We start from the raw sequence: 14,650 nt of genomic DNA on the forward strand, positions 1-14,650 counted from the left end.
GATGTCCATATCATGATACATCACCTTCATCGCACTCTCCCGCATAATCCCAGCAAAGAAGCCCCTGTCAGAGTGCTCTGGGGAAATGATGTGTCTCATCCACTGCTGCCACTGGCTCAGGTTAGACACCCTTTTTCGGGTCAGTGTGAAAACACTGGAGTCTTTTCAAATGCTGCCTTGATATCATGGGCAGTGCTGGGCATCCCTGCAGGCATGCTGCTATCTGTGGCTGTGTTAGCGGGGCAGTTTAACACCAGAGGTAGTGGGGAAGGACCAGGTATTTGGGCAGTAATATGGGTTCAAGCAGGTAGCAGAATCCTTGGTCATGTTAAAGGGAGGGGAGGAGGGGCAGTGCTGATATCTTGTTTTATGGGGGGGTTTAACAAAGGCAGTGTGCTCTCGGAGGGCTATTCAGGCTGCCATTTCCCTAGCATTTTAAACATCACCCTACTTCTCTCATTATAGCTGGGGATTTTGGCTCTCCCAGGGGGGAGGAGATGTTCTAAATGGGCTGCCAGGGAGGTGGATTTAATGCACTAGGAAGAGCTGGCTTCACCAAGTTAAAAAGCAAAACAAAACCCAATCCTCCATTCCTATTTTTAGTGTTTATGACCAAGTATTTTTGCTTGGTTGCTCATTTTGAAAGGGTTTAGTGAGCCTGCCAGTTGATTGAAGGCTCTGTGGTGTGTGAGCTGGCCTGGCTGGGGAGCCTGCAGTGCATAGCGACGAGGTCGAAGCTGTGCCGGAGGTTTTTTTCCACTGCAGTTTGTTGAAGGGTAACGAAAATGTCCCCGGGGCAAAGGGGGTGTTGGCTTTCCAGGTTGTGGTGATTCATCTTGCCTGGATAAGCAGTCTTTCTTCCAATCCTGCATTTTCATCTCCATCTACCTCACGCCTACTTCGCTGTGCAACCAAATGCAAAGCCAGCCCCTCTCTACGCAGGGGTTTTGCTGGGGGTCTCCGGCAGCAACCCCGGTGAGCTGCACTGCCTGGGCAGCATTAGCATTCAGTGCCTGTCCTCCTGGCCAGTTCATGTTCTATAAATGGGTTTATTCTCATTATTAGGAGCTATGTCCCCGGCATATGGAGTCCGTGCGGTGCCTGCAGGCAGGTTTCCTTCCTGTTGGTGTTGGTAAGCAGCCCAAGAGCCTCCTGGCAATTAGCAGATCGTTACCCATAATGCAGCACGCAGCGATGCAGCCTGGTGGTTTTTCTGGAGGTCACTCTGACCTAATTCACCCCCAGGAATTGTACAGAGCTGGCATGACTTACCAGTGCATTAACAAGCTGATGCTTCAGTACAGGGTTATTTGAGTGCTTCCACATTATTTTTCTTAGGCAAGAAATAGCCATTTTGTCTAGCAGCCAACAGTGGTTAATAGGGGCCAGTCTGGAAGAAGAGGGAGCCGAGTACTATCTAGTTTTGAGATAAGGCATTGGGGCACGTGGCATCTCCTTTGGCTCTAAGGCTGGGCGCTGTTTCTGATCCCCCAGGTTGCAAATGCACAGGGCTCAGTTTGTTGCTTCAGTTCTGCATTATCACAGCATCTTTGCAAAGAAAAGAGCAGCGTGTGTCAGGCGTGCCTGAGTCCCCACTGCTCGGCTTCAGAGGGGAAGACAGAGGGACAGGCCTCTGCCCCAGATCTGCCCCAGCCCAAACCCCCAGCAGATATGAAATGGAGGTGTGGATTTCAGCCTGTCCCAAGCAGTGTCCCCCTGGCTGGAGGGGGACACCCACAGAGCAGCAGAAACCCTGGCCAGGCTCATCCTCCCTCTGGCAAACCTGAAGACAGAGCAGAGGGCCTGGGTGCAGCATCACCAGCCCAAATCAGGGTGGTCTCCCAGGACAGCGATTTGTGTGTACCAAAGTTAATTGTTGGCTGTTTTTAAAGACTTTTAAAATCTGTAATTTATTTATTTTCATTTCTCCCTGCTGAGATATGTATGGCTGGATTGTGCATGCTGAGGAAGGGGTGTACTCAGGGACAGGCACACACAGGCCTATTGCAGTAAAACTGTTTTAAAGCATTTCTCAAGTAGTTTTCCTGTAAGATGTGGAGCATCTGCTACCACAGGGATGGGGGTGTGGGGAGTGATTTGACTGACAAACCATTAGGAAGCCCAGAATAACTCACTCCTGGCTTGTCCCTTTGCATGCTCCAGAGGTCACCCCTGAATCCCACCCAGTTCCTCCTGCCACCCTGTGCCAGTTACACTGCCTTGTCCACAGCTGATCTCCCTGGGTGCACTTTGTTTATGCACATAAGTGGCCTGAACCAAGCTTTGCTCTTCATATACCCTCTGTAACCCAGGCTCCTTATCCAAGTTGATGCTCTTGATCAGGAAATTATGCAGCATTGTAGAGTCAAAGCTGGGAGTGAGTAGAGCTGGTGGGTGGACTTTCCTCAGGCAATGAAATTTTCTGGAGAGTGCCTGGAGATGAGGGGTGCTTTGGCAGGAGCTTACTCCTTTGCTCCCCATGCCCTTTGGTGTTTGCATGGCTAAAGGAACAGCAGGGCAGTGCAGGAGAGTGAGCTGCATGTGCCACCTGCCACACACCACCATTGTATAGCTTCCCCAAGATCCCTGGCATTAGTTGCTTTCAAACACAGGTCTGTCCTGCTCTCAGTTCCCATTGACTCCAATTACACCTGCCAAACTGCAGCTGGGACTGAACCACTACCTTTTGCACAGGGGTTTTATTTGTCCCTTGGGCGAACAATTAAAGTGGGCTCCCTTGTACCAGTGCCAAATATTTGAGCGATTGCTTGTAATTTATATAACTTCTTCCACTGGAACTGGCTGTACTGAGAAGCAATCCACCACCTCCGGGGTGCAGCTGGCCACCAGTCCTGGTGCTAATGCAGCAGAGTGCCCCTACTCTTTTTGTGGGCTCAGTTTAAGCTCTGTCCATGCTGGCCAGAACAACTATAGGGCCAGAAAATGAAATAATAGGAACTATAAGCTCTTCTACATCTGAGTGATTTCAGAGATCCATCAATTATTAAAGGCATTAATTCTTCCACAATTACTGGCATGTTGTGGCATATCAGAATAGAGGAGAATTGGTCTCTGACCAAATCAGACTGACCAGACTATTCTGTGGAATCACTGAGTCCTTTTGGACTCCCTTCTTTAGCAGAGTTGGCACTGCTGGAACACACTGGGAGAAACAGCTAGGTTTTCTCACATCAGTCAGGACACAGAAATTCACAGTGGTGATATTTCCTCTCCTGTCTGATAATAACAAATCCCAGTGTGGTGTCTATGAGTGAGACTTTCTTCAGTTTGTTTATACGTTTTTCTTAAGAAGCTGGATTCAGCAGGGCCCTGTGCTGATGGGGGTGAGACAAGAGCTCTTCACCTTCAGCCTCCAACATCTACCCCTGTCCTGGCCGCCAGGAAAGCTGTTACATTTTTCTGTAATGAAATACTCCTGCTTCCCCATATCACAGAGACAGTGTGGCAGGTGGTGCCTTGGATCCTCACCCCCCCCAACACTTTTGAAGGCTTCTGTTCATGAGTACCTCCATTTGAGCAGGCAGGCATATGGCTCTACACTGTAACACCTTCACATTGCAAGATGGGAAGGGCCAGGAAAATGCCAAGAGCTCTCCAACCTCATCCCTTAGGAATGTTTGGTCTTTTTCTGGGAGCTGCAATTTCTTGAGCCCTGGGATTCTGGCAGAGCCAAGCCCTTCAGTGTGCTTAGGTAGTTTGAGTTTTTAAGGGCCCTTTCTAATCCATCTGTTGTTGACTCTGCATATCTGTAAGCATCCCTTCTTAGACAAATGAGGGGTACCTTTTTAAATCATAACCATAAAATCTTATCACTTATTAGAATTACAACTTTCCCTTCTTTTGCACAGATAATGGTAATAATTCTGTCTAATGATGGCAGTGGCCACAACAATCCTCATTCAGTCTTAGCAGGAGGAAATGACACATTTTCTTTGCATGTAAAACTTCCATTATTTGGATGGGGTTCCTGTAACATAGGTCATTATATCTATAATATGTATTTATAATGGTTTGAAGACCTGAAAGTTTATGGAATAAATTCTGATGCAATATAGCCAGGAGGGCTGTGAGTTTTCATCATGCTATTGATTAAAAAGCCCACCACTATACTGTGAAGATTATGGAAAGAAATGGAAACTGGATAAAAATTCCTTTTACTCTGTAGAAATAATTTCATATTTGTTTTTAAAAAAGAGTATTTGCTTATTTTTTCCCCCCTCAACATAATCTCGGCCTTTGTTTGAAAAAGGTTATTGATTGGATTGTTAACTTAAATAGTCTGTGGCGGGTGTGACAGAGCACATGGCTGCAATTAATCTTGCAATGCAGAATCCATTATTGAAAAAGCACTAATGAGCCATTCTAAGGCCTTCACTGGTCACAGAGTGCCTGGAAGCAGCAGATTGCTCCTGCCCTTTATTGTCAGTTTTGGTCTTTAGTGTTATACAGCCAGAGTAAGCAGAAGAGATTTTTAGATTTTTTTTTTAGGGTATTTATGTTAAAATTATCTTACCCATCAGCCTGCAATTGTACCAGGTGCAGGATACAAGAAATGGTCTCTGAATGTGCTCACCTCCCCATTCCTCTGACCAGATGTCTGGTGGACATAGTGTACAATTAAAGCCATTGGCATGTGAAACACTGATGTCTCTATAAAATATGGTCTCAGTCTCAGAGTTCAGATCCAGAGAGTTTTGACAAAGATGAGGGAGCTTTCAAACTTGATCCACACTTTAAAATATTGTTTTAAGACAAAGGGATGAGGTGTTGAACACCTCACTGCGAGTTTTATTGTCTCTGTTGTTTATAGCTATTGCAGCATAGCAAAAGTTTAGGTGGAGAATAGTTATGGTAGATTAGAAACTGTCAGTGTTAACATATTGCCTTCTCCTTCAACAGAACTGCTCCCACGGTATATTTTAGAGGTCTGTCTATTGACTTCAGTGACACCATAAATACGTGCTACTTCCTCCCCCTATTAGATCTGCAGAGCTGATACAGACTTGTGAGAGTGATCCAGGGCTTCCCAGGGTGGAGCCACCACCTGAATTATTAACTGAGTTTCAGCTGCAGATTCTGCTGCACACCTTAGCCACAGCAAATGCAGTTCATCACACAACTGGGTGAAATAAGACTGTTTCTCCACCTTAAACACAGAGCAAGAAGACTTTCAGCTCTCTGGCTTGTGTGCTACCACAGTGTCCGTAACTTGAATTGCATTTTGGACTGCCCTGTGTGTAGAAGTGGCCTGTGGCCTGAACTAGCTTATTTTTTTTTTTAGGGAGAAAAAAAAAAGGGATTTTGAATCTACCTGTAGTAGCTTGCCACATGCAGCTACAGGGCTTTGTGTTCAGGTATTCTGACACAGAAGGAATGCTAAGAAGTTCTGTGATATGGAGCAGGGATGGCGTTCACTAACACTGCCTCAGGAAGTCTTGGATGTGTGAATGTTCTCATAGCATGTAAAACACTAGGTTTTGAACAAAAGTAGAAGGAAAAGAAAAAGATTGTGAAGAAGGAGAAAGCAGGGAGGGAAGGAAAAAGAATTTTAATATTTTGAGTATCTAATGGCATGCTTGCCATACGCTACAGTGCCTCATCATGCTGATAGCATAAGTAAAAATAGTCTTTCCAATGATACCAAGTTGGGGTCATGGCACCACAAGGAATGTTGCTTAATGTGAAAGAGCATCTGACTTAGAGGCCAAAGAAAGACATTCTTTTTGCCTTACACATGGCATAAGCCCTAACAGAGAGCAACCTGCAGCTATGCAGACTCTACTCTTGTTGTCACAGTACTTGGAGAGAGACCCTAATGGAGTGAATAAATTGGTATGTTTTTTGCAAAATATTTCTGCATTGCTACTAAAAAGAAAGCACTGTGGCCCTTGCTCTACTACTAATTTTTCTAAAGAATCGTCAGCCCACAAGAGACCATTTCTTTTAGGCTTGTGGTTCTTAAGAAGTGCTCTGCAATATGGGATGTATCACTTCAATGATGAGGCACCACTGATGTGAGATGCAGCACAGGAGATCTGCAGAGGGGTTTTTGAGGCAAATGACGAACAAAACAGTCAAGACTGATAACTGGAAGAGAGCAGGAATGGCTGTGAAAGGACAGAGATAAAGCAGTGAACAGGACCTTGACCCTCATGTTGTGTTAGAAAGGAAGGGTCTTCAGCTGGAGTCTCTGCAACGAGCAATGTGTGTACACAGGCAAGTGAGCACGTGAAGATGTACATGCATTTAGCTGGGATTTATTTCTGTAAGTTTGATTCCATTCTTTCTGTTTCTTTTCAAATGTGACTGAAGCTATTTAACTCTGATTAATTCACCTCCCTGTATGAGTTGCTTTCTGTGATATATTCCAGCACTGTACAACATTTCTGGAAGCAACTCTCTGCTGTTGGGATGAATTCCTCCTTGATGTGTAGTGTGGCACATTTGTTCTATTTACTGATGTTGGAATAAGGTTTGCATTTAGTGTAAATCAGATCTGGAGGAACATTTCAGTGTCATGTCAGGTTCTGCAAGTTTGGTAGTATCAGAAAGTATATGTGGTCCTCTCAGCAAGAAAAGGTATCTTGTCACATTTCATTCTGCATAGTTGTAGTTTCAAGGTCCCCAGAACTTTAGTTGGTCCACTGTAAATCTCAGTAAAATCTGTCAATTGTTTTGTGCTGACATTTCAAGGGCTCCAAAACCCAGTGATCTTCTTAGCCCATCTGAGCTCATCAGTATTTGTCAAGATGTTTCTTTACCCAAAGGCTTAAGAGTGATATGAGCAATTTCATTGATCCCTCCTCCTCTAAATATCTCCTTTATTTTCTATTCCATTTCTTTAATAATTATGTGTACACATTTCTTTGCTGGACAGGCTTAGTTGTTGTATCACAACCATACAAATATAACTGGAGAACAAAAATTCTTATTACAGCATTTGGTGGTATCATGGACACATAAAGGAAATATATTCCCTACAGCATTATTTCCTTATCCAGCAATTCTCAGCAACTGTTTGCTTCACTAGCTGGAAAATACTTTATTGACTTTCTTGAAAAAGAAACTTTTTTTTAGGGTAGTGACGGGCAGTGTGATGACACAGCAAAATATTGCTGATAGGTCTGGTAATGAAGATGGCACATCTGTGCCCACATCTACCATACACATGCCTTTTTTTCTTATTGGAGAAACAGCCTTTCTTTCTCCTCTCTTAAAAAGGCACTTAGGCTGGTGGAAGTGGAAAAGATTTTTTCCAATCCATTGGTTGTAGTCTAATAACAGCAGGTGGGGTAGAGGTGAAAAATCCCATACAGCTCATGGCGCCAGTTTCTAGAGGTAGCAGGCGGCAGTGCTGGCTGTGCATACCTGTGTCCCTAGTTTTTCTACACATGAGCAGTTGACTCTCCCTGCCCTGACTATGCACAGTGCTAATGCTTACGTGTGTCAGAGAGGGATTCTAATAATGAGGCTTTCCAAGAAGGCAGGCAGGAGCTTATTGCAGGTGACTTAGGCAATGTCTCAGCCTGGTAGGGGTGGTTTGGGAGTACAGTACTTTATTTCAGCGGTGTATTTGTCTTGTTTTGTTTTGCAGAAGGAACACTGATCCTACCTTTGGTTTGTTTGTTTGTTTGTATTTTCCCCTCCAGAAAGCCCATTGCTGACCCTGCTACTGTGATACCGCTGTTTTGCAAAGCTGAAGTCGACACGCATGTAGGGGCGGGGGTTGTAACTCTGGCAATTTGTCCTTCCCGATTAGATGTGACTGTTCTGCTAGCTTTCCCTTCTTTATTCCTTTCATTTAGTTCATTGTGGGAGTTGGCTTGGGTTTTTTTTCCTTTCAGTTTCTTGTTTTGATCCTGGAAGGTTAGCTGTGCAATTTGGTTTCTTCTGTGCCAACCAACTTTAGTGGCAGAGCTCTTAAAAAAATTAAAAGCTGTATCCTTCCATCCTGTCTTGCGTCTTCTCTGTACGCTACTGCTTCCATTTAAGCAAAGTTTACAGAATTGCTCCACCCATTTGGACACCAGGAAGGGAAGCTGTGAAATGGAGAATAACCTCATTTCCACCAGGTCCTTCGTTCCGGTCGAAACAACACTAATTGAAACTGTAGTCCAATTTCTATTAAGACGGATGGTCTCTCTCTGAAATTGGGTTTGTTTCTGATTTCATCCTTTTTCTTGTTTTCTTTAAAAAAAAAAATAAACCCCCATGAAAACCAACTGAAAGCCAAACCATTTTTAAGAGCTCTGAATAAAACTGCTTTGCTGATGGGGAATGGGTGGAGATGACTCTGATTTTCTCTTGTGCCCGGCAGCGAAAGGGTTAATGCCTGCTTTCCTCTTTGGTATCTGTTAGTTGCAGCCCATGTTGTGATCAGTCCATGTCCATGTGTGTTTTGTTCCCAAATTTAATACCGGTTAATTAACAAGCAATAAGTGAGCCTTAACGATGACGGTTGTTTCCGATCTTCCTCAGGACACCCGACCTGCCTGCAGTTCACCACAAACATGACTGAGGCTGTTAAAACCTATCAGTGGCAATGCATTGAGTGCAAATCCTGCAGCCTTTGTGGGACCTCAGAGAACGATGTGAGTCCATTTACCTTTTCATGCAAATAAGCATCACTGCAAGCTGCTGCTGTGCCCACCCTTGAGAAGCATGTGGCAATGGTGTGGGTCGCTGTTTTACTGCTGCTTCCATGCATCTCCAAGGAAGATCCACCCCTGAGAGCAGAGATGGGCTTCTTCCCAGTGTCCCCATGCAGCCACTGGTCTGTGCTGAAATTACCATGGGTATCATACAGGGCCACTTAAGATGCTGATACTTGTGGTTTGCGTACTTCTTCAATAGAAATTAGCTGGGGGCCATGAATTCCTGTTGCAGGGAGCTGCAAGAGAGTAGTATTTTCAGCATGATAGTCAGAGGCAGATGTGAATACATGATAACCCAAGAGAGGGAAGTATGTTCCTTCTGTCCCTGATTTTCTTTACTTTCTTTAATGATTTTTTAAATGTAATTACAAGACTTGGGAAACATGAAACTATTTGAACTGGGATGGTAGGTCTCACCTAATCACTTACTCCAGTGATTTCCAGAGCCTGCAGCTGAGCAATGTCCTCCCTGTGGGATTTGCAGTTAAAATCTGATGCTAAGGGCCCTTGGTGGCCCGTGAGAACCTTGAAAAATTGACAGTGGCTGGAGAGCTTTGGAGGTGATTAGCTAACACTATATTCCCTACAGCAGAATAAATTTGAGGCCTGAGATTTCATTTTTGTTTTAGCATAAAAAAAATAATCTGAAACTAGGGAGCTGTTCTGCTTTAGGAATCACAGGATACTTCAGAGCAACTTTTTTCACCCCAAATATATGAAAGAGCTGCAGTCCACATGGTGGGGTCATGTAATTTCCATCTGTTTCACAAAAAATTTACTCAGCTGAGTTTTGGGAAACTAAGTCAAAGGTTTCCTCTGAAGGAATTAAATCAGCACATGGTGACACTGGAGCCTAGCAAAGCCTGTCCTCTTCTCTCAGTACAGCATATCCTTGGCATAACAGCTTTTACTCCAGCATCATGAGGCCATCTTGGACAGGAACTCCTCCACTTCTCATAGTGATTTTCTAGTTAGAAACTGAACTGCCTTTGTGCTTAGTGAGGCTTTCTGCAGCCTCTGAGGAATATGGTGGTTGATCATGGATGAACAAATATGATGCTTGTAGCCTTTATACTCCCAGTAGTCTCTTAGTCTCTGTTGCTGCAGCTCTACATTCCCAGCTGAGCTTTGCTGGTTACCTTACTTGTGTTTTCATCTTGGCAAGAGATTAATTTACATCATTTTCTCTCTTCTCCCCTTCTTCTCTCCCTACTGTCTCTCCAACAACCCTGCCTCAGGACCAGCTGCTCTTCTGTGACGACTGTGACCGTGGCTATCACATGTATTGCTTGAATCCACCAGTCTTTGAGCCCCCAGAAGGTAACATATGACTGAAGTCTGCTTTGAAAATCACAATAAAGTCTTTGTGGAGAAGGGAAGAATTTCGGAAAGGTGTTTTGAACCATGCAGGGTTAAGGAAACAGTAGCAAAGCAAAGGGAGGTAGCACTACAAAGAAACAAAATTAAGAGATATGAAGGTCTAGTGTGATCTGTGGTATCCTATTAAGTCTTGCCTGGTCTCCTCCTCTTCCAGGACATGGCTCTTTTGTGGGTCATGGGTACCTTTGGATGTCCCACATGTCATTGGTCACCTCATTTTAGTCAACTGAATTGGGCGCCTGTGAAATGGGACTTTGGACTTCCTAAGAAGTCTAAGTCCCAGAGAGAAAGCCACAGACAGGGAGGTCCTCTCTGGAACATCTGGAGCCTGTTGTCAGGAGACTGGATTAAGAGGAATTACCTTCCTCACTCTATGACATGCAGGGTGAGGGTTTTGTGGTCAGTACTGCCTTTGGTATGCAGTTATGACCTCTGCAGGGGGTTCAATCGGACTATCCTATGGCTGGTTGGACTTTGTCACTTGGCTGTGGAGCAGAGGAACCAGTCTCTTACCATTATAGGTTCTCTGACTAAAATCCTCAGAGAGCAGTAGAATTGGACAAGGAGATCTGTGAGTGCGAGTGACCGCGGTTTACACGAGGGGCAAGACAAAAATAATTACAAATCAATCATGAATTCAGGAGCTAATGTTTGTAACTTTGGTAAAAAGGAAGCTAAATCAGGAGGGGAAAATTTTGAAATGCAGCTAATAATTAGCTAAAGGTTTCTGTTCCACTGGGAAGTGGTATATTGAAAATGTGAAAATATAAAACACCTCATTGCAATGCACACTCCAGTAGCATTGTAGCTCATGTAGAAAGCCTATGGACACAAAAGTGAGGGCAGCAGAGGCTGCTTCAGAAAAGTACAGGCAACTCCAATATTAGGAATATCTGATATCCTATTCAAGCCAATCTTGACATAAACCCTGAGTGCCTGGATTTTATGTTATTCCTTTAAGAAGGATTTCTTCATTTGCAGGGAGCTGGAGTTGTCACTTGTGCCAGGAGCTGCTCAGAGAGAGAGCATCAGCTTTTGGCTACCAGGCCTGAGGAGCTCCAGCAGTCAAGAAACACCTTGCTCCTGGTGTTGCCATACCAGCACACAATTCCCATCCAGAACACAAAGACACAACCCACATCCAACCGAATGGACACTCAAATACAGGAAGAGGTATCTGTGGTATTCACTGTCACTAAGGCCAGACCTCCTGGGCTCTACTAGGACTGTGTACTTGCCCAATGCTCCAGATGAAATCTCTTCACTGCTATGCATGGTTGCTGCTTGCCATTAACAGGCTCACATGCATTATGGAAGGAGAGGGTGGTTATACTGACATGGAGAAGTCAATTTTATGTGGCCTTGTGCTTTCTGTTTAGTCTTTTTTTAAATGAAAAAGTAGTAAGATATTTCCCAAGGAATTATTGGTGAGTACTTCAGCTGGGAGCAGCACCAGGTGTTTATCTTCACAGGCTTGATTGGAAATCTCTTTACTGCAACCACTCTGTATGTGAATGGGTGCTTAAGAGGGGTGCTCTGAGAGTTGCATTTAGTTCAGTACTTCCCAGTTCATGAAGAGCACATTGTCACTGAGAGAAGCACTGATCAAAACTTTATGGGGTGACCCTTCCTCCATTGAATCAAATGCCCTGATCTGGCAGATCATTAGGAATCTGTTTTAAGTGTATCTGAAGGAAGAGCAGTACTGGTATGTACACACACAGATGCCTACTGCCTTTGGTATTTCAGGATATTCAGGCATACTGTCCCACTGCAATGCCAGCATACCGTCCAGACATGTAATTTCTTTTTGTTCAGAAAATTCTGAGTGAAAAATCTTATGTATGTAACTGACTTTTTGTTTAGCTCAGAAAATTGAATAAAAGAAAAATTGTCATCTTAAATTGATCATAGAAAGTAAAACTGTCAGTTTTCTGAGCAATCTAACATAAGTTGCAAAAAGGAACAATTTTGGCTTAAGGTCAAATGAAGCACTTTGATTAATTTTTGAAATTTCTAAACTAAAATGTTCTGCAACTGAAAGCTGTGTTTTCTGGGAGTTGCCTAATCCAGGCTTTCAGCATTTCCAAAGTGTTACTGTTTTTTGTCAAAATAATTATCAAGATATAACTGAATTTCTAAATAATTTTTCCCCCAAATTCTCTACAACTGTATTTTTGGCCAATGACACAATTTGTCTAAAAACCTTCCCCAGCTCTAAAGAAAAGAATAATTTGCTGAACCTAATATGAAAAGAAGAATTTTCATAATGATCTAAAAATTTAAATAAGAATAGTTCTACTTTATTTAAACAAAGCTTTACATGTGAAATGAAGAAATATTAAGTGAGAGCATCCATTGAAACAAATATATTGCAGTTGAATCTCTCTGAATAATTTAAGACATTACTAGGAGGATGAGCACATCAAATATTTTCTACACGATACATCTTTAAGGTTAAAAACCTACCACTCCCTGAACTGCCAAGTAGCCCAGAATAACCATTTTCTTGGGTATGTCATATATCACTTTCTATGCATAGATTTAAGTGGGTTTATAATATAAATTTTTGAGAGTCCCAAGCAGCATGTGACTCATGTTGCTGGTACAAGTAGGTAAGGACACTGAAGATTATATTTGGCACATTTATATTGGTTGAAACTCTTCTGCAAAATTAAATGTCCCTGAACACTTGAAAGACATTGTGAAACAGTATTGGTGAGCTATTCCTTCTTCATTCTCCTGCTAATTACACTTAGTTAGGATGAGCTATACTGACCTAGTGCACTTTTCCTCATTATTTAGCTAGTTGCTTCCCCTTTGGTTCAGCTTACACACCGAAAGTAGCTGTGTCAGCTACTGGATTCTCCCACCTACTGTTCCAGCCTCTTCTCAGGCTGCAGCCAGGAGTACTTTAACCTGTTACAAAAAACGTAGGAAGTATTTATCCTAATTGTATTGGACCAAATCTCTCCTGGAGCAGCTGCACTGGCTACCTGTAAAATTCATTCAATACCTTGTGCTTTCCATGTGACAGTCTTTCAATGAGCTGAGAGCACAAAGAAATTTGAGCATCAAGTCTGGGGAGAGCAAAGTGGAAGCCTGTGCACTTGCATCAGGTGTCTGATACCTGTTGGGACAAGGCTCTAGAGCAAATGTAAAATAAACAATCTTCCTTCCAGCCTGGAACTGCCCTGGCCCTGGGGAAGCCCTTGGAGGACACAGCTGATCTGCATGAGCATTTACACCCATCTGTTGGTGTGGCTGAACCCTGCTGATCTGGCACTTTAGAATCATCACACGGTTCAGTCTGATACAAAATCCTGTGGCTGTTGTGGCCAGGAGTGCAAGTGTGTATTCACCAGAGACACCACTGGGCTCTCTCACAGAAAATGGGTGTTTTGGCAAGAGTGACTGGAGCTGAGAAGTGTGTATGCTGGAGGAAACTTTTATGGTGGTGCTGGTGGTGGGATCAGCAGATGTGGGCTAGTGTTCAGGCTGGTCCTCAGCTACCAGTCCTGCTGGACCTAGAGACTTCCATCATGAAAATGGCCATCGCCTTCCAGTTTCCTGATGTTTACACTGACCTTGGGGGAGTAAAACAACGCATACCTAAATGGAGAGGAAATGCATGTTGTTTTGGCCTGTGTGTTAAGCAGACACTGATGGCTCATCATGTAAGTCTCTGGTAGCCTAGTTGGTGGGACCAGCTGGTGCAGAATTTCAGTGGTGTCCATCCCTATGACAGAGACATTGCTGAAGGAGCTATGCTCTCTGTGCACACCTGCTTTCCTATTTTGGGCTTTTGATCCAGAGCGCTGACTGTTTTCTCCTCCCACAACCATTCTGCAGCCAACGGTATCTTTCATGTTCAGCAATACTCCTCCGTGGCCTTGCTGAAGGCTCATCACTAATGAGGTATGACAGAAGGACAGATTGCTAGATCTTCAATGCCAAAGTGGTGTTTGCCATCTGAGATCAGTGTGACAGGGTGCTTACCCACAGTGGACCAGCCGTGTTTCATCTCTCCAGCTTTGTACTGTGTGCTGTGTAGCCAGGCAGCTTCAGGTAACTTTGGCAGCAACTCCTTTTGGATAACCTAAAAAAGGTCAGTTAGAGAAGAACATCTTTGTTGACACAGTAAATTGCACATTACTTCCTTCATGCCCACAATGGCATCTTCTTGGGTGTTGGCTACCTCGGGCTGTTCCAGAGATTGAACAATTCAGCTGTATTGTGTGAAACCATGGCTTGCCTCTGGTTCTCCCTCCATCACATTTGTGTGCTGTGCTGCCCAGTTTCCTCTCCATGGTGGGAAGACTGCTGAGGAGGGGAGCAGTGTGGTGGCAGACTCAGAAACCAGAGGGGTGGAGAAATGACCACTGAACAGGGGCATCCAAGTGGTACCACTGGGGAAGTGAACTCATGTTGCCATCACAGAGCCTCCCCTATAGCTTGGAAAGGGCAATACCTTAGGAGATGGGTCCTAATTTGCCTCCAAACTGTGCTGCCATAGCTGTGTTGCACAGTTTACATTCTGTAAACATACTTCAGACCAGTTCTTGAGCTAGGAAAGCCACCATTAAGTGTGTTCT

General features: G+C 43.9%; 1 protein-coding gene across 4 annotated transcripts in view; it reads left to right on the forward strand.

The window, feature by feature from the left end:
* Positions 1–11,959, forward strand: part of DPF3 (double PHD fingers 3) — a 157,704-nt gene extending 145,745 nt beyond the window's left edge. For all 4 annotated transcript variants that reach the window (XM_069017509.1, XM_069017511.1, XM_069017510.1 and 1 more), the window contains 3 exons: positions 8,500–8,612; positions 9,914–9,995; positions 11,037–11,959. In XM_069017509.1, the coding sequence (XP_068873610.1) occupies positions 8,500–8,612; positions 9,914–9,995; positions 11,037–11,107 (266 nt within the window). In that variant the 3' untranslated portion in view covers positions 11,108–11,959. The remainder of the gene's footprint in view (positions 1–8,499; positions 8,613–9,913; positions 9,996–11,036) is intronic.
* The last annotated feature ends 2,691 nt before the right edge of the window (positions 11,960–14,650 follow it).

The sequence above is a fragment of the Aphelocoma coerulescens genome, chromosome 5 (genome assembly GCF_041296385.1).
Source record: "Aphelocoma coerulescens isolate FSJ_1873_10779 chromosome 5, UR_Acoe_1.0, whole genome shotgun sequence".
Lineage (NCBI taxonomy): Eukaryota > Metazoa > Chordata > Aves > Passeriformes > Corvidae > Aphelocoma > Aphelocoma coerulescens.